At 36.0% G+C, this 20,213-nt stretch overlaps 1 protein-coding gene across 1 annotated transcript in view; it reads left to right on the top strand.

Annotated features, from left to right (window-relative positions):
- LOC107669943 (MAP7 domain-containing protein 1-like) overlaps window positions 1–19,690 on the top strand; it is a 62,152-nt gene extending 42,462 nt beyond the window's left edge. The window contains exons 5-17 of the mRNA XM_016462378.1: window positions 1,203–1,311; window positions 3,192–3,296; window positions 7,880–7,999; window positions 9,219–9,361; window positions 9,652–9,782; window positions 11,031–11,269; window positions 11,437–11,719; window positions 13,335–13,494; window positions 16,101–16,205; window positions 16,332–16,382; window positions 16,473–16,521; window positions 19,434–19,512; window positions 19,627–19,690. Of these exons, the coding sequence (XP_016317864.1) occupies window positions 1,203–1,311; window positions 3,192–3,296; window positions 7,880–7,999; window positions 9,219–9,361; window positions 9,652–9,782; window positions 11,031–11,269; window positions 11,437–11,719; window positions 13,335–13,494; window positions 16,101–16,205; window positions 16,332–16,382; window positions 16,473–16,521; window positions 19,434–19,512; window positions 19,627–19,690 (1,638 nt within the window). The remainder of the gene's footprint in view (window positions 1–1,202; window positions 1,312–3,191; window positions 3,297–7,879; window positions 8,000–9,218; window positions 9,362–9,651; window positions 9,783–11,030; window positions 11,270–11,436; window positions 11,720–13,334; window positions 13,495–16,100; window positions 16,206–16,331; window positions 16,383–16,472; window positions 16,522–19,433; window positions 19,513–19,626) is intronic.
- Window positions 19,691–20,213: the final 523 nt, after the last annotated feature.

Here is a 20,213-nt window from a genome sequence, read left to right as displayed (position 1 = left end):
GTCACTTATTAGAAGTACAAAACGAGGATTTGTAAAGAAGAATGTCGGAGGATTTCGATATAAGCCAAGAGGAGACTGGTTTTCCTTTGCTAAAGTAAGGAAACTTTGCTTCCTTTGCTCATGTTAACAAACGTTGGTTTTCACGAGACTCACCGGCGCATGCGCAGCGCTGACCTCATACGTCATCCTCCCGGAACTGCTTCCATGTACAACAGTCAGCGAATCAAATTAAAGTGATTATTACGTTTTGAATATGGATATTTTTCTTACAAAAACGCATCGATTCGCTACAGAAAGCCTTTGTTCACCCCCCGGAGCCGTGTGAGAGGCTTTTTTTTAATGGATGTGCGATTTTTATTTAACTTCTTTTGGACTGATGCATGCAACACCCGCTGAGTGCCATTAAACAGCTTGAAAGATCAAAGACGATTTTTAATATAACTCCGACTGGATTCGTCTGAAAGAAGAAAGTCATATATACCTAGGATGACTCTGGGGTGAGTAAAACACAGCCTAATTTTCATTTTTGGGTGAACTAACCTGTTAAGTTTAAAATTATAAAGCAATATTCATAAAATATTCATAATATTCATTCAAAAGTTTGGGGTCAGTAAGATTTTTTTTGTTTGTTTACTTTATTTTATTTATAATTTAATTTATTTTTTAAGAAAATTATACTTATATTCAACAAAGATGCATTAAATTGGTCAAGCACCACAACTGTTTTCAACACTGATAATAATAAGAAATGATTCTTGAGGTGCAAATCAGCATATTAGAATGATTTCTGAAGGATCATGTGACTCTGAAGACTGGAGTAATGATGCTTTACGTGACGGCGATATATTAAAATAGAAAACAGGCATTTTAAATTGTAATATTTTTGTAATAATATTAATGTTTTACTGTATTTTTGATCAAATAAATGCAGACTTTGTGAGCATAAGAGACTTATTTCAAAAACATCAAAAAATCTAACCGACCACAAATTTTTGAACAGTAGCATATACTGCTAAAAATGAAGATGAAAAGGGTTGTGAGGCTTTCTGATTGTCAAATGAATTATGTTTATAGTTAAAATCTGATGAACTACAAATTAACTACTAAATGAATTCCTGTTCTATTAATATAAGTGATTCAGAATCTTATTACGATAAAAAATGAACCACAAGTGGTCTTGTGATTGTCTTTTTTTTCTGCAGGAGAGGTACAAATCCGCCATAAAGAGGTCAACCAAAAAAACGTGGGCTGAGATCCGTCAGCAGAGGTGGTCATGGGCTGGCGGCTTGAACCAGACCTCCCGCAGAGAGAGTAAGTGTCATTAGTCAAACTTTCCAGCCTCAAACAACTTTAAAATAAGAACTGGAGTTATCATTACCTTCTGAAACTATATTAAGGAACGTAAAGGGAACCTGATATAAACCTGGAAATTTCTTATGTTGACACAACATTGAATTTGACTTCAGCAGAGTTTGTTCTGTGTCCATACGGATGAGTTAAAGCGGTCAGTATGTTTTCAGCGCTGAGATTTTACTGCTGTAGATGAGTAATAGGTGTCACCCTCTGGTTATGATTTTGTTGATCCGCTTTAAGTTAATCTTGTCATCAAAATGTGAGGGAAGAAAACCATCTTACGATGGTTTCGCCACCAAAAAGCTTGATAATCATTGGCATCAACATCATTTCTATGGTTTATTTTTGTTTTTCTTTGGTTTTTGTATGTTTTTATTCTTTAAAACCAATTTTTTTTAGTCTGGTGTTGTAGTAGCTGTGCTGGATGTATGTAGATAGAGGACTGTGATATTGTTAAGGTGTGACTTTTTTCCGTATTATTAGACCAAAGAGGTTAAAAGAGATGCTATGATGGAATTTTAAAGGTAAAGTACACCAAAAAAAATGAAAATTCTGTCATCGTTTACTCCCGCTTATGTTGTTCCAAACCTGTGTGACTTTCTTCTGTGGAACACAAAAGAAGATATTTTGAAAAATGTTAATCAAACAGATTCGGTGACCATTGACTTTCGTTGCATGGACAAAAGAACACTGAGATCATTCTCCAAACAATTATTTTGTGTTCCGCAGAAGAAAGAAAGTGATACAGGTTTGGAATGAAATGAGGGACAGAATTTGTATTTTTGGGTGAACTATCCCTTTAAGACACAGTGATGGGTGTTGATATGTCTGCTGTATGTATGACATTGATTGATTAGAACATAAAGATAAGAAGTCTATTCTTTTCCTTATAAGTGTCTGAAGTGACCAATGATGTTATGTTGCATCACTTAGTCCTACCCTTTTGAAAAGACCAGATCAGACCAGTATGAAAGTCTGGTTTGCTGTTTGGCGTTGCTAATGATGGATGACCAGCATGGTTTTTATGGTTAAGCTAGTTAAGAAACCTGATGTGGACACAGCATGCCATGCTAGAAACCATCATCCATAAGACATCACATGCTGGAGATAATGCTGGTCTTCTCAGTAGGATAGTGCTGATTTATCTAGATATTCAATGCCATTCAAAAGTTTGGGGTCATAAAGATTTTTTTTTTAAAGAAATGTATACTTTTATTCAGCCAGGATGCATTGAAGCAATCAAAAGTGACAGTAAAGACGTATATAATGTTAGAAAAATTACAAAAAAGTTTCCATAAAAATTAAGTATAGCATCAGTTATCAACAGTGATAAAAAGAAATATTTCTTAAGCAGCAAATCAGCGTATTTGAATGATTTCTGAAGGATCATATGGCATTGGAGTAATGATGCTGAAATTTCAGCTTTGCATCACAGGAATAAATTACATTTTAAAATATATTCAGAGAAAACTGTTATTTTAAATTGTAATAATATTTCACAATTTTAATGTTTTTACTGCATTTTTGATTAAATAAATGCGGGCTTGGTGAGCATAAGAGACATGAAAATCAAACCCGAAACTTTTGAATGGTAATGTTCTGGTCAGCGTTCATGTACCTTTAAAAATGGTGTTAGCATTACATGGAATTTAATGTACATCCTAAATGTACGATCATCCTACATGATCACAAGTTGATGTAAGAGTGACCCGCCTCCTCCAGCTCTCCCTCTGAAAGTCTGCATGACCCTTCCTTTGGGAAAACCAGAATCGCACTCCCTCCTGCCGTCGCTCACGGGGTCAGTATGAACGCTCTGCTCTCTGTGTTGCGCTCTGCAGGCAGATGCTCGGCCTCCACGGTCAACCTGCCGCGGCAGACGGAGCCTGTGATTAACAACAGGCTGTCCAAGTCCTCGGCCACGCTCTGGAACTCGCCCTGCAGAAGTAAGAATGGAGCGGCTCCCGCGTTTCACCTCCAAAAATCCCTCCCTCCAAACCCTCGTCTGGTTTTTGGTTCTTCAGTTGTGTTTTCCCATGAACTGCTTTTGATTTGCTCATTTCTGGTGGCCTGCTTGCCTGTGCCTGTGCCTGGTGATCGATGGTCATTCTCACACCTTTCTTATTCACTTCCCCACCCCACAACCCCCTCGTTCTTGTGTTGCATCGTGGTCAATCTCTTCTTCCGTGCACTTTTTGATCAGTGCTCACATTGTTGCTTCATAGTCTGTAATGGTTATTTATCTGTGGTCCAGTAAGTGGTGGCAATATCTCTTTTTATTTCTTTGCTTTTTTTCTTATTTTTGTGTTCCCGTCATCACTTTCAGTCTTTGGTGTGGGTCTGTGGTGCTGGTGGTTGGTTTTTACCTTAAGTGTGTGATTTGAAAGGCTGATTGTTGATCAGTGATAACAAAACAAAGGACTGATAACTAAGTTAGGAGATGTAATAAAATATGTGCTGCATTAATGTGATCATGTGATCGTTAATCATGAATCATTAATGTGATCAATGTGATCATTTTAATTGGTTGATTAATTATTAATATAAATAAGTGATGTTGAGGAATGTATCCGGCTATGTTCAGAATGGAATACTTGCATACTGCTTACCGTATACTGCTCATTATAAACTGTATGCTAAGGATGGAAACTTTCTGATCACTTAGCAGTTCTTTTAATGATTCTTTTGCTATTTTTAAGGGGGGTTTGTGCAATAATATGTCCTAACTAGACTATTGTTCAAAATTTTGGGGTCAGTATGATTTTTTAAATGTTTTCGAAAGTCTCTTCTGCTCACCAAGGCTGCATTTATTTGATCAAAAATACAGTAAAAACAGTAATATTTTGAAATATTATTACAATGAAAAAGGTCATTTATTCCTATGATGGTAACGCTGAATTTTCAGTATGCCATAATATTGTGCTGCTTAAGAATTTTGTTGAAACTATGATACATTTTTTCAAAATTCTTTGATGAATAAAAAGTTCAAAAGAACAGCATTTATTTGAAATAAAAAATATTTTGTAACATTATAAATGTCTTTACTGTCACTTTGATCAATTTAATGAATCCTTGCTGTATAAAACTCTTAATTTCTTTTTAAAAATGAAAATCTTACTGATCAGAAACTTTTGAACTGTAGTGTATATACAAAAACAAAAAAGTTTCAAAAACAATTCACTAACAAATCAAAAGCACTGCCAGAATATTTAAGTAAGGTGTTTAGTATGAAAGAAGCACTAATCATGTACAATTAATGCTACCAAATGTTATACATCATTCAGTTCCTTTATTTTTTAAACAAATGCTGATAATTCTGCTTAAGAACTGATTCTCAGCTCCCAGTCCCACTGTATACTACACTCTATTTTTAAGTAGTATGTGAAATAGTACAGTTTAGTGTTATGCAGTGCTAAACACTTCAAACAGGAGTATGCCATATTTTTAACAGTACGTGTATGTTTATTTCCACAAGTGGTGTCCAGTCATTGGAAATAAAAAGTTATTTTCCACATTTTTCTTGTCTGTCAAATTAAAGACAAGAGGTCAAAAACCATAAGATTCATCATAGAAATGGAAAATCAGTTTGAGCACATTACATTGTGAGATACAGTTATTAGTATTCTCTCTCATATGCTCTACACAGCAAAGGTTAGTATGCCATCCTGATACTCTATATGCATAATTTACACTAGGGTTGGGCGATGTCTACCAAATTGGCTTCGGACGATGTCTACAGTGAAACATCGTGATGGACGATGACAATGGGGGGGCGGGGTTAGGGGGTGTGCCTGAAGCGTGAATCCGTATGCAGAAAGGCACGGAAAACAAATAAGACGTTCTACGGAGCCACTAAAGGGACATGGTTAGCCGCTTGCTAGCGGTAGACTGTTACATTACAGTACATGAAAGTCCACTTAACACATACACAGAGTAAGGAGAGAAGACTGATAGAACAACATTGGTAGAGATCACGATGCCGGTGTTCTGACGATTTGTGCTACCCGCTCAGATTGTGCTACCTCCCATTAAAAAGATAGGTAGCACAAATCGATAGCGAAAAATGCTACCTATCAGATTGTGCTACCAGCATCTTATTCATGTGGTTTTAGGCTTTTTTTAATGTCCATACCTACCCCTACCCTAAACCTACCCGTCCACACCTACCCTTACCCTAAACTTACCCTTAAAACAATACAAATATATTTTGGGTAGCACAATCTGATAGGTAGCATGTTTCTTCGGCACACCGGCTCAACATCGTGATGTCTGTCAGCCATCGGCGATGGACGATGGCATCGTCTATCGGCCCAACCCTAATTTACACACTAGAACCTGCAAAAATAGCAGTAGTATGCTAGTTATTCTGAACATAGCCTTATTTTAAGTTTCCTGTCTGAGGAAATAATGGGTTTTCTAGAATGCTGACATCCACATGCAGCAGAACATACCAATGATAAGTCAGCAAAACTGTGGCTATGCAGATGTGTATAAATCAACATAATAACAGCATTGTGTACCGCATGGTAACTGTGGAGCTCATGATCTGTACTTATTTTCCTGTCATTAGAGATGACCACTCATCTCAAAGTGCACTTTTTGCTGAGATATAAACACACAATATTTGGGTTAAACATATTTTAAATGATGTCTTATACTGTTTGAGGTTTGAGCTTCCTGGAAATACCATATTCTGTATCAGTTTTTAGAACATATAGTATAAAGATAGTTTCCAAGGAAGAGTTTATATCCTAGATCGTGATCAACCTTCTGTTACAGTAGTTCAGGCAACAGCACAGTTTGCCGCAGTGGGGGAGAAAAAAAAAGCAGCTGTTGCCTAGCAACAGCCAGTGACCAGCCGTCACGATGTGTTGTAAATTTTCTTGTGTTGCTAAAGTGTCAGATCTGAGCACCACCTTGTTGCTACAAAGAGCACAAGGGTCTGTTTTTACACAGTATCGTTTTAATGTTGTGTGATTGCAAATACGACATCCAGAGTGTTTTTGTGCCTGTTTGTGCCTGAGTGGGAGAGTGTATGTGTGTGTTTGTAGCAAAGGAGCGTGGGAGAAAACCGAGACCACAGATTCATTTCTTCGTCACATAACTTGTTTTTCTCATGTCTGTAGAGAACTGTCATTCAGTCATCTGTGTGACAGCACAGACTTCATTTTAATGTGCTCTCAGATTATTAACAATAAACAGCATCCCATAATTCCCAGAATAAAACCAGTTTTAACCCGTCTTTGAACCCATGAACCATTTATTCTGGTATAAGAGTGCTATTCGTCTAGACATGCAGTTAAATCATTCATTGGAAAGAAAAGTCTCTAAAATATCTAAAGCAATGAGATCAAATGGAGAGCAAAATGCTCAGATTTGTCTCCTCTAGATCTCAATAATGTCTCAAACTATGTTCAGCCTTGCCACGACTACTAAAGTTTGCGATCAAAAGATCTCAGTTTGAACTCATAGTTGTCTCATCATATTTCTTGCCATCTACACAGTTTAGAAGTTTGGGGTCAGCTTTTTAAATGCTTTTGAAAGACGTCTCTTATGCTCATCAAGACTTTATTAAGAATTTATTTGATCAGAAATACAGCAAAAACAGTAAAATATTATTACAAATTAAAATAACTGTTTTCTATTTGAATATATTTTAAAAAGTAATTTATTTCTGTGATGCAAAGCTGAATTTTCAGCATCCTTACTCCAGTCTTCAGTGTCACATGATCCTTCAGAAATCAGTATAATATGCTGATTTGCAGCTCAATAAATATTTCTTATTATTATCAATGCTGAAAACAGTTAAACACTGATTAATATTTTTAGATTTTAGATTTTCTTCGAGATTCTTTGAAACAGAAATCTTTTGTAGATGAATGCTAAAAATGTAAATGCTACAAATTTAAATGTGTCCTGGCTGAATAAAAGTGTTAATTTCTTACTGACCCCAATCTTTTGAATGGTAGTATATATAAATTATCACTCTGTACTCTACATGTATGTCAGTGATTGACTCATTTGTGATTTTTAGTTGTCACAAGAAATTTTAAGAGAAATATACTTAAATGAAACATAAAATAGAGCTCCATTACATCTCCTGAGCTAAGAAAGAGCAAACTTTGTTCAACAAAGCATCAAAGTCTAACATGCTTTAGTTACTGCATTCTTGATTTAACCAGCATGAGTAATAGTACTGGTTAAATTCACTAATTAAATTGAAACTTCAACTTCCTTGAAGTTACAATGAGCAAATAAGCAAATAGAGTGTGTGAATGTGTGTGTAAATAAGTACAGCAATCATAATTCACAATAGTGTAGGTTATGTGAATTAGAAGTACACAAACATGTCCTCAACGAAGGGCCTGAAGATTCTTCTTCCAGTAACAGCTGCTCTGATTGGTCAGGCATCATGTTACTGGATGTTGCAGTCAGCCGATTGGATGAACGCTTACTTCGGCCCTTTGTCGAGTGACCTGTGCGGTATGTGTCCACATGTGTCGATGCTAACAGCGCCCTCTTGTGTCAGCCCGCAGTTTGCGTCTGAGCCCGTGGGAGAGCCGCATCGTAGAGAGGTTGATGACACCCACCCTTTCCTTTCTGGCTCGCAGCCGGAGCGTCGCAACACTCCAGAACAGCAGCGACCCCCGTGAGTTACACATCACACACATTTAACATGTCAGGAGTTTAAGATAATGGTTATACTCACCACATAATGCATGCACACCCATGTAATGTGTTAAACACACACTGTAAAAAAAATTCTGTAAAATTTACGGTAAAAAACCGGCAGCTTTTACTGTAGCATTTTTACAGTCTTTTACCGTTAAATTCACGGTCATTTTTTACAGTGCACATCATAAACGGGCCTCATTGAGAGAAAACAAGCAGTTTATCTTGTCTGCTGAAATAAACTTCCTTTGTCTGTTCTATGTATATTTTATTAGCCTCAGATTAACATGAAGCAATTTTAAATCCAAATTGGTGTCTATTTTTCTATTTGAGCATAGTGTGTACTATTTTTATTTGATGAAATTGAGACTAACTGCATATTGCACAGTATGTACTATTGTAAAACCGAATGCACTTTTATGTTCATTATATATTTTGAACAGTAAGATGCTACATTGTTGCCACATGACCTCGTATTTGCATATATACAATATCCAATTATCATTTTGGAAATATTTTATTTTGTATTTTTATTCAGGTTTGTGTAAAACTGCCTTGACTTTAAAAGCGAGTCTAGAATAATACAATTTGTAGTTCATTTAATAGATTGGAATATATTATACCCTGTTTAAGGTGCTTTGTTTTTTTGTTTTGTTCATGCTTATAGCAATTTTACTTAATGCTCATTGCTCACATTATACATACTGCATACTGAAAATACAGTAGTATGCTAGAAGACTGCTCTGAATATAACAGATCATCTGAATGTACAATGCTGTTCAAACGTTTGGGGTTAGTACGATTTTTTTAAACACTGATAATAATAAGAAACGTTTCTTGAGCTGCAAATCGGCATATTAGAATGATTTCTGAAGGATCATGTGACACTGAAGACTGGAGTAATGATGCTGAAAATTCAGCTTTGCATCACAAAATTAAATTGTATTTTAAAATCTTTTAGATTAGAAAACAGATATTTAGAATTGTAATAATATTTCACAATATTGCTGTTTTTATGGTATTTTTGATCAAATAAATGCAGCCTTGCTGAGCATAAGAGTTTTTCTTCAGAAACATGAAAAAAGATCAACCCCAAACTTTTGAACAGTAGTGTATGATCTGAATTCAGTATGTAGTGTTTTGAACAACAACAACAACAAGTGAGTGTCTCTAAACATCTCTTATTCTGAATACAGATCAGTGTTCCCGCTCTGCATCCGTATCTCCTCTGACGCCCTGCTCCCATCATCATCCTCACCAGCACAGTGCTGAACGCTGGAGGGTCTCAGCCAGCACACCTGATATCACACAACGCCAGCTGAGACGCAACTCTACACCGGTAAATACATGCACACAACAACTCACTCACAAAAGCAGAATTATTCTTATAATAATGCTAATATGTACTACCGTTCAAAAGTTTGTGGTTTGATTTCTTATTGTTTTTATATAGTAAAAACAGTAATATTGAGAAAATATTTTGTAACAATATAAATGTCTTTAGTGTCACTTTTGATCCATTTGTGTCCTTACTGAATAAAAGCATTAATTTAACTTTTAAATTACTTAACCAAAAATCTTGTTTGTCATGATTTGACTTTGAAATGATCCATCGCTGTTTACTTTTAGTCTGAGAAGAAGAAGAAAGAAAAGAAAGACAAAGAACGAGAGAATGAAAAGGAGAAAAGCGCTCTGTCTAAAGAAAAAGTGGAGAAGAAGAGACAGTCCCAATCCATAACCAGAACGAAAACAGAAGCCAGGTGACTCTCTCTCTCTCTCTCTCTCTCTCACACACACACACACACACACACACACAGCACATGCTCTTTAAGCTGCATCAGGTTAAATTACTGTGCGCTCATGAGCCAAAGAGAGGCTCTGATCCAACTCAGCAGGCTTTCTAGCAAGCTGTTGGCTCTTTTTAGGCCTTTGTGTTCAGTTGCTTTGTGGAAAAAGTGATAAATTAGCCATTATAGCAGTTAGGTTGTACTCTTATTATGGCCGGTTCATGTCTTGCCTGATTGCTTATTTACACTGTTTCTTAAACAGGCGCCAATTTTCCAGCATAATTGTGAGTTTCCTCACTGTGACAATATTCACATTATTGCTAAGGCAAGCATCACTATTATTTTTCAGCTTAGGGTTAGTAATTTATAGTAAGTATTGTTTTCTGAAAATTTTAGTGAGTTTATGCTTTAAACAAGAACAAATACATGTCAGTGGGCTAAGAAAAATAAACTTAATTCAAAGAGAAAAAAAATACAGATATTTTTTCTTGGTTTAAGCTTAAACTCACATAATTTTAATCAATTTTTTCAAGAAAGCAAGACTAAATATCTTAAATAATTTTCATTGTTAGGTAAATCTTGATTTATTTTTTGTGTGGAAAATCTATATTGGAAATAAATAAAGAATTAAATAATAACTTAAGCTGAATTTAAACTAAAACTGAAAAAAAAACTAAACAATAATATTAAAAAAGTTTTGACAAAAGCACATTACAAAATTACAAAAAAAATCTAATGAAATTAAATTAAAAACTGAAAATATCAAAATAATGTAATGGAAATCTAGATAAAAGTACTAATTAAAGTCATATTTTCAGTCTCGCCAGAAAACCAGCCCAAATATCAAAGATAAAAGCACAGCTTCATCACCTAAACAAACTACGAAATAAAACTAAACTAAGCTAAATGAAAATGAGAAATGTTGCCTTGGCAACTAACTAAAATAAGTTTAAGTTAAAGCTAAATAGTCAAATTAAAAATAAATAAATAATTTAATTTATTTACAAATTATTTATTTAAAAAATGTACAAAAGCACATAAATAAATTACTAAAAAATTAAAAGGAAATTAAATTGAAAACTTAAAATATCAAAATAATGTAGGCCTAATAGAAATCAAGACAAAAATACTAAATAAAATCCTTCTTTTTTTTTTTGGTGTTGAAACCAAATTTGTTTTGGTTTATACTGGGATGTGTTCTTAATTCTCGTCTCTTTTTAGCCCAAATATCAAAGCTAAAAACAGAGCTTCATCACCTGTGACGCCCAGGAGTCGCCCTCTCTCCCCCAATCCAGCGGTGTCCCCCAAACCACCCTCATCTTTAGGCCGGACTCCTCCTGGCACCAAGACCCGGCCTAAACGGGCTCAGACTCCCGTCCGCGTGCAGCCCCCCGCCGTTGCTGCTGTTGCCGTGGAAACCAAGGAGCCCCGTCAGGCTGACCCTCCCAAGGACACAAAGAGTGAGTGTGATCGCAATGACGACGGGCGCAGAGAGGCGTTTGCTTTCAGATAAATCAGTGTGACAGCTCAATGGTTTTCAAGGACTTTTACAGCTTTAATATGTATAAATGAAACATAAGCTTTTACTCTTCTTGATGGACTTTTCTCCTGTTTTTTTTCTGTTTAGCTGCCCTCAGTGTTCCTGACATCACCGTCTCGTCTGCTCCGGCCACGCCCCTCACTCCCTCTGCACCAATCACTGCAGCTCCTCAGACACCAGAGGCAGCCAATGTGGCAGCCACAACTTCCCGATCACTCTCTCCTGAGCCCGGCCCTCCGATTGCCAAGCCCTCAGCTGGGACCAGTGATCCCGAGGAGGCAGCCCGTGTGCTAGCAGAGAAGAGACGTCAGGCCCGTGAGCAGAGAGAGAGGGATGAGCAGGAGAGACGAGAACAGGAGCAGAAGAGCAGGTTAGTTGGTTATAGACTGCTTTAGTCTTGCATAGCCAACATACTGTATAGACCAGCTTTTGCAAAGAACTGCCCACTTAGAAAGAAAAAGCTTGATTGACATTTAAAATGATCACAGCGGGGTTATTATCGTTAACAAAACTAAAAGTATTAATAACATTTTTGTTAATCGAAATAAAGCTGAAACGAAATAAAATCTGAATATTTGAAAATATTGTATATTTGAAAAATGTGAAATATGTGATATTTGAAAAATATGAAAAATTTGCTGCTATTGCAACTGACTGAAATAAGTTTCTTGAAGCACTAATATTACTGTACTTACTGGAAATGAAAACGAAAACCGAATAAAAACCTAAAATTAAAACAAAAGAAATAGTAACACAAAAAACCCTAACAACAATGACAAAAGCACATAACAAAATTTCTAAAACTAAACTAAAATGAAAATATAACTTAAACGCTCATTCAAAATATTCATTACAAACTATAAAAGTATGTAAATAAATTTTACAGAGTTTCTGTCGTTTTTAAACAGTGAATTTCCAGGACCTTTCCAGTTGTTTATGATTATCAGATAACAGTTTTTAAAATAATTTTATAGAGACTCTGCACTCTGCAAATTCTAGCAGATGAAATATTTTAGAGCTGATTATAATTACATAAATCATTAAATATAATAAATATATATTAGTATTAAATATGCATTTATATTTTGATTTAATAATTTATCAAACTGACTTTTACATTCATCAGAGGACTCAAACAATCCATAGGTGTTCCCTCTGAGCAGTGATATTTTAGTATCATTGAAATACTATTATGATATTTATTAATATTTTGAATTAGTTTTTAGTTTGATATTTTCTGTTCTGTAAATTTTAATTTTAGTTAAAGTTGTAGTACAGTTTAGTTTTAGTAAATTTTGTGTTTTTATCATTGTCATTTGTGAAATATGTGACCCTGGACCACAAAACCAGTCGTAAGTGTCAATTTTTCGAAATTGAGATTTATACATCTGAAACCTGAATAAATAAGCTCTCCATTGGTGTATGGTTGTTAGGATCGGACAATATTTGGTCGAGATACAACTATTTGAATATCTGGAATCTGAGGGTGCAAAAAAATCTAAATATTGAGAAAATCGCCTTTACAGTTGTCCAAATGAAGTTCTTAGCAATGCATATTACTAATCAAAAATTAAGTTTTGATATATTTACGGTAAGAAATGTACAAAATATCTTCATGGAACATGATCTTTACTTAATATCCTAATGATTTTTGGCATAAAGGAAAAATCGATAATTTTGACCATACAATGATTTTTTTTTTTGGCTATTGCTACAAATATACCCCAGCGACTTAAGACTGGTTTTGTGGTCCAGGGTCACATATGATCTTTATACTGTAGTTTAGTTTATTTCAGTTTTAGTTTTTAGTACATTACATGAAACTAAATGAACATGAGAAATGTTGCTAGCTGACATAAAATAAGTTTACATTTTTTTACATTATATTTCATTTCATTTTTTTTTTAGATTTAGATTTAGAAGTGTTGACTGAGAGTGACTAGTCGTAACTCTCTTGATGTTTACACTGCCTCATCTTCATTCAGAGCACTGCGTGAGGAGCACGCCAGACGTGAGGAGGAGGAGAGGAGGCACAGGGAAGAGGAGGTGCGCTTCATGGCAGAGCAGCAGCGTCTGCAGGAGGAGAGGGAGGCGCAGGAGAGAGCACGAGCCGAGCAGGAGGAAAACCTGCGTCTGCAGAGACAGGTGAGCAGCGCTTCATGGGTAATCGAGACCATTAGGACAAACTTGCCAAGCTTCTGTTAGTATCCACTTTCAGTGGCTTAAATAATATTAATTTAAATGATATATTTGTGGCATATGTTTTAGTATACATTTATTTGTGTTGTATAATATTGATTCAGAATCGACAAATTTGCTCACATCAGCTTTGTTTTGCTCCTACTACCGAACTATTTTAAAATCCATACCCAAAAATCTGTCTTCAGTAAAGTCATTTTAATACAAAACACCTTCATGGCATCAAGGTGACCGAGGCACAGGCAGACAAAAGGGCATTAGCTTGAGTCTCCTGCGGTTCAGATCTGTGACGTCACGTGAGCCTCCGGGCGACTCTCATCTGCTGCCCTTCACACAGAGCCCGTCTGAGACCAAGCCTGTGTTCTGGTCTGATTTGATCATGCAGGACAGGCCTAATGGGTCTGTCTGTGGCTCTCTGGACGTACAAAACACATCTGTGGTGTCTGAGTAGCATCAAAAAGGATTTTCTCAAGATCTAAACTGTGACGGAGGACACAGATATACATAAACAGATTGAACTTGATGCCACATCTGGCTTTATAGGATTAAACTAAAGCATTTTTGTTTTTTTTGGCTATTGCTACAAATATACCCCAGCGACTTAAGACTGGTTTTGTGGTCCAGGGTCACATATGATCTTTATACTGTAGTTTAGTTTATTTCAGTTTTAGTTTTTAGTACATTACATGAAACTAAATGAACATGAGAAATGTTGCTAGCTGACATAAAATAAGTTTACATTTTTTTACATTATATTTCATTTCATTTTTTTTTTAGATTTAGATTTAGAAGTGTTGACTGAGAGTGACTAGTCGTAACTCTCTTGATGTTTACACTGCCTCATCTTCATTCAGAGCACTGCGTGAGGAGCACGCCAGACGTGAGGAGGAGGAGAGGAGGCACAGGGAAGAGGAGGTGCGCTTCATGGCAGAGCAGCAGCGTCTGCAGGAGGAGAGGGAGGCGCAGGAGAGAGCACGAGCCGAGCAGGAGGAAAACCTGCGTCTGCAGAGACAGGTGAGCAGCGCTTCATGGGTAATCGAGACCATTAGGACAAACTTGCCAAGCTTCTGTTAGTATCCACTTTCAGTGGCTTAAATAATATTAATTTAAATGATATATTTGTGGCATATGTTTTAGTATACATTTATTTGTGTTGTATAATATTGATTCAGAATCGACAAATTTGCTCACATCAGCTTTGTTTTGCTCCTACTACCGAACTATTTTAAAATCCATACCCAAAAATCTGTCTTCAGTAAAGTCATTTTAATACAAAACACCTTCATGGCATCAAGGTGACCGAGGCACAGGCAGACAAAAGGGCATTAGCTTGAGTCTCCTGCGGTTCAGATCTGTGACGTCACGTGAGCCTCCGGGCGACTCTCATCTGCTGCCCTTCACACAGAGCCCGTCTGAGACCAAGCCTGTGTTCTGGTCTGATTTGATCATGCAGGACAGGCCTAATGGGTCTGTCTGTGGCTCTCTGGACGTACAAAACACATCTGTGGTGTCTGAGTAGCATCAAAAAGGATTTTCTCAAGATCTAAACTGTGACGGAGGACACAGATATACATAAACAGATTGAACTTGATGCCACATCTGGCTTTATAGGATTAAACTAAAGCATTTTTGCAATGCATTTATACCTATGATTCAGTATGCATATCATTTTCTGATATGCAGTTGAAAGATACTGTGTTTAGGTGAGGAATATTAAAATGAATCAAATAGAGGGCATTTTTGGCCGCTGCCTCCCCCTTGTGGTGGAGGAGTGAAATTAAAACACATTCTGTTCGTTCAAAACAGTGAAGTTGCAGACCTTTTATTTTTTTTTTACATGTCAGCCTTAAATTCAATTCATTACTTGGCCAACTATTAATGTGATCATTATGTTATTTTAGTATTATTTATATACTATTAAAGTATTTATTAATATTTTGAAATAGCTTTTATTTTTATATTTTTAATTTTAATTTTTAATTTTAGTTGTAGTTGAACATTTCAGTAATTTTGCTATGCTTTTGTCATTTTTGTATTTGTTATAAATATTTCTGCATATTTTTTTTCCAGTAATTTAGTGCTTCAACTTTTAGTGCTTCAAGTTTAATTTGATCTATTATTTATTTATTTTCAGTTTTCATTTTAATTTTAGTTTAAATTTTAGTTTGAGTTAGTTTTAATTTCGTTTAAGTCATTTTAATAATTTATGTGTTTTTTGTCATTTTTTATTAGATTTTTATACTCCTATGTTTTAGTTTTTTAAAGCAATTTTAACACTTCAGCTTATTTCTGTTAGCTACCATGGCAATATTTCAAAGTTTCTTAATTTTGGATATTTCATCTAATATTTATATTTTATTTCAGCTTTTAGTATAGTCAACATTTATTGAAAACAATTTTAACAGTTTTAATTTTCGTTTTAGTTTTTGTTAATGATAAAAGCACTGATGTTGCCTCATTACCAGCTCTTGATGTCATGTCGTAGGGCTTATGGGTAATTTAGAGATGTATAATGGATATATGGGTAATGATGTTTCATGTGTCTTTTCCAGCGAGAGGAGGCCGATTCCAAAGCCCGAGAGGAAGCAGAGAGACAGAGGACAGAAAGAGAGAAACACTTCCAGAAGGAGGAACAGGAGCGTCTGGAGAGAAAGAAGGTAAAACAAGAGGCTCTCAAATGCATTTACTGAGAAAAAAAAGAATATAATTGTTTTCTAGGAGAAACACATGAGACATTAATCCATTCCTGTGGGGTTGACTAACATCTGTGTTCACCTTTCTAGCGTCTGGAAGAAATCATGAAAAGGACTCGTAAGAGTGATGCAGGAGGACAGGTGGGACACATCTGTGTTTTTATTGAGTCTGAATTAATTTCACACACACAGAGAAAGGAAAATGAACTTGCTTTATTTGTTTCTTTGCAGAAAGACGTTAAGACTCCAGCTCAAGTGAACGGCAGAGTCTCTGACAGCGGTAAAAACCGATTTGTAGTGTGCATGCGATGTTAAGGCTTGTTCACACCGGGACGAATATCACGCGCGATTATCGCCGACATTTAAAGCCTCGTGACTAAACAAAGGGCGCCAATGTGAGTGTGCACACCGACGCGCAAAACGTGAGGCGTAAAAGCGTAATTTTTTTAAAAACGCCTCGGGCTCGTTTTTTTAGTTTGATGCGCCGCGTTAAAAACTGGCCGACCAATGAGATTGCCGCTTTTGTTCACGTGCCTGGAGCTGCTGAAGTTACAGTAAAACACGACTTGGTGGCGCTCAAGCACAAAACGGTCTTGCCGAGCACACATTGATACCTAACGACAAAGAGGAAGTAAGTAGACCAAGGAGATGCATCGAGGCAAGATGAATGTAGAGCTGCTGGTCTCATTGGTGTCTGCACACAAAGGGCTTTATGACAAATGCGACAGTGACTACAAAAATCTCGATAAGAGGGAGTTGTTATGGAGAGGAATTGCAGATCAAATAGGATTCGATGTGTACCGGGGTATTTCTGTTTTTCATTAAGCACCATCTAATGTCAGGAAGTGAATTTGCACGTTCACTCGGCTCATCACCTGCGAAAATCGCTTGGGTATGAACACAAAAGACGCGTCGAAAAACGTTAGCGATAAGCACGCGCGATAATCGTCCCGGTGTGTACGAGGCTTTAGGCCGTTTCTCAAATGGAAGGCTGCATCCTCCGGAGGTCGCATTTGTAGGCTGCATACATCATAAAGCAGTTTTTTTTTTTTTACATAAAGTTTAGATTTAATTCAAATGCACTACAAAAGTCTTACATTTAATTCCCGTAAACACACAGATACACTGATACTGGTAAAAAGCTTTAAAATGTCTTTAATTTTCTCAACATACAAGGTCATAACAAGTATCTATAGATAAATGTATGGATTTTTTTTTTGTAACTTTATAGAATTTTATTTTATATGATTATATTTTAGTGAATAAATATCTTTAAAAATATAAGGTCATAGCAAGTGTCTGTATATATTTGTATGGAGTTTTTAAACCACTTATATCATTTTATTTTATATGATTGTATTTTAGTAAATAATATAGTGAAAAATATATGAAAAATATAGTGAATAAATTGCATATATTATTAATTGTCATTAATATTAAAATTATTAATATTAAATTATTAATATTAAAATTAATATTATTAATATTAATTGACAACATTTTGTTTTATTGTTTAATTATTATTTTTAATTATAGTAAAAAATACATTTAAAGTCTTAAAATGTCTTCATTCCCTTAAACATGCAGATACCCTGATACTGGTAATATAGCATATACAACATGCTTGTTAGAAGCATATTTATTAAAGTATTATCCATATAAAGCTGAAATTTACTGCTGTTATAGTTTCATCGGCTAATGAGTGATTATAAGGAATAGTTCACCTAAAAATAACAATTCTGTCATCATTTACCTCATATTGATCCAATGGTTAGTAGAATCTCCAAGCTTCTCTTTTCTGCATGAAAATGAACAATGATTTCCATTTCTTTGTCTTTAAAGCCATGTGGTAGCTTTGTGCAAAGAAGATTTTGTTATTTTGTCATTTTTGGGAGCTTGACAGTGTCAATCACTTCTATTTCAGTTGCATGGTACGACGTGGATGTTCTAGGTGAACAAAATTTTAAAGGCTCAATCAAACTCTTTATACGCGTTTGCCTCTGTCTTGTTTTCCCTGCAGAGGTCCTGTGAGAGAGCAGAGCCTTCTGTAAGAGAAGAGAAGCCTTATGCTACCACTGCTTCCACCCCGATGTGTGCCAAACCAACAAACAGACTGCTTTAACTTTAGAAACACAGCAAGACAGACACCGCTGATTTCTGCGGAAGCACTTTGAGAAAGTAGAGGAGAACCTTAAAAAGACACTTATATACATATAAAACGTTTGCAAGAAGTCTCTGTCTATTTCACTGTGTGTCATGGTGCAAAATTGTCGAGTTTCTTTAAAAAGTCACTTGCCAGTTATGTGGTGCACCTTAAAAGAGTCACTATATGATGAATTGTAGAAAGATACAACTTGGAAATACACGATGTTTGGCTGTCATTATGATATTAATTATTATTGTTATTGTTGTTGTTATGATGTATTGTTATTGTTCTTTTAAGTAGACGTGTGTCTTGAATTATTGCGTTATTTAATGTGAGAAGCATCAGAAGAGGGGACGATATTCTGTATGTTAATGTATATTTGCCTGATTATGACAGACCTGTGGAATAAATCTTTATGAAAGGGGCTGTGTGTCACATTTGGTCTGCTTATGAGAACCCCAGAAATGTGGAAAGGGCTTGACACATCAAATTTTCACTAAAAAAAAACATTTTTACACAGTAGCCATACGTACAGTATAATTGCCGCTTTTGTTCACGTGCCTGGAGCTGCTGAAGTTACAGTAAAACACGACTTGGTGGCGCTCAAGCACAAAACGGTCTTGCCGAGCACACATTGATACCTAACGACGAAGAGGAAGTAAATAGACCAAGAAGATGCATCGAGGCAAGATGAATGTAGGGCTTTATGGCTTTATGACAAACGCGACAGTGACTACAAAAATCTCGATAAGAGGGAGTTGTTATGGAGAGGAATTGCAGATCAAATAGGATTCGATGTGTATTTCTGTTTTTCATTAAGCGCCATCTAATGTCAGGGAGTGAATTTGCACGTTCACTCGGCTCATCGCCTGCGAAAATCGCTTGTGTATGAACACAAAAGACGCGTTGAAAAACGTTGGCGATAAGCGCGCGCGATAATCGTCGCGGTGTGTACGAGGCTTTACACTTAAAAATACATTTTACAATTAAATTTAAAATTTAAGTTTAAATGAAAAATGTAATGCTGTTATTCTCTTGTCTTGCAGTAATTCAGAAAAATCCTTCAGAAACTCTTCATAGTGGTGCGACAAATTTTAACCAATCACAAGGAGACGTGAAAACGAGGTAAAGTTGCACAATTCGGCCTGATTTGAAATGTACAAAGAGATGTTTTGCATGTTTTGTTGTTGTCAGCTATCTGACAAAAAGATGAGAATTATACCCATGTTTCCTCCTCAGCTCTGTGTCCTGGGACGCGGCACCCATCATTAATGGCGTTCAGTGGGCAGGGCCAACCTGCTGACCCAATCATGGCCTTTGAGGGAGGGGAACCGTTCATGATGAAGGCGGGGCCTATGAAACCTCAACATGTGGCGGGTAAGATTGGATATTATTAGATTAGATGAAATGACCATATTACCATAAAAAGTATGTTATATTGTTGTAATAAAAAGCAACAGGGATTTACAAAAAAATACTCTGGATGTTCTGTGATGTATTAAATTGAAATTAAATATTTTCACTAAAAAAAAACATTTTTACACAGTAGCCATACGTACAGTATATAATTTCTGTGCAGTGAATAATTTCAGCCAGCAGAGGGAAGCGCTTAATCTAAACTCAGCCTTCCACCCGTGTTTGTGGAACACCTTGCTGCCTCCCTGCCGTATGAGGCAATGACTTTGCAGGCAGCGTTTATGCATGAAGGCACCTCATGAAACTGATTTCGGACAGGCTTCTGAGGAAGCGTACCTGTTTAATGATCTACAACAAAATAGAACGAGTTTTTGTGATAACTAAACGAATATTTAATTACTATAATACTG

The sequence above is a fragment of the Sinocyclocheilus anshuiensis genome, unplaced genomic scaffold (genome assembly GCF_001515605.1).
Source record: "Sinocyclocheilus anshuiensis isolate Anshui unplaced genomic scaffold, SAMN03320099.WGS_v1.1 scaffold160, whole genome shotgun sequence".
Lineage (NCBI taxonomy): Eukaryota > Metazoa > Chordata > Actinopteri > Cypriniformes > Cyprinidae > Sinocyclocheilus > Sinocyclocheilus anshuiensis.
Note: the sequence above shows the minus strand (reverse complement) of the source record. Positions and strands in the feature narration are given on the sequence as shown.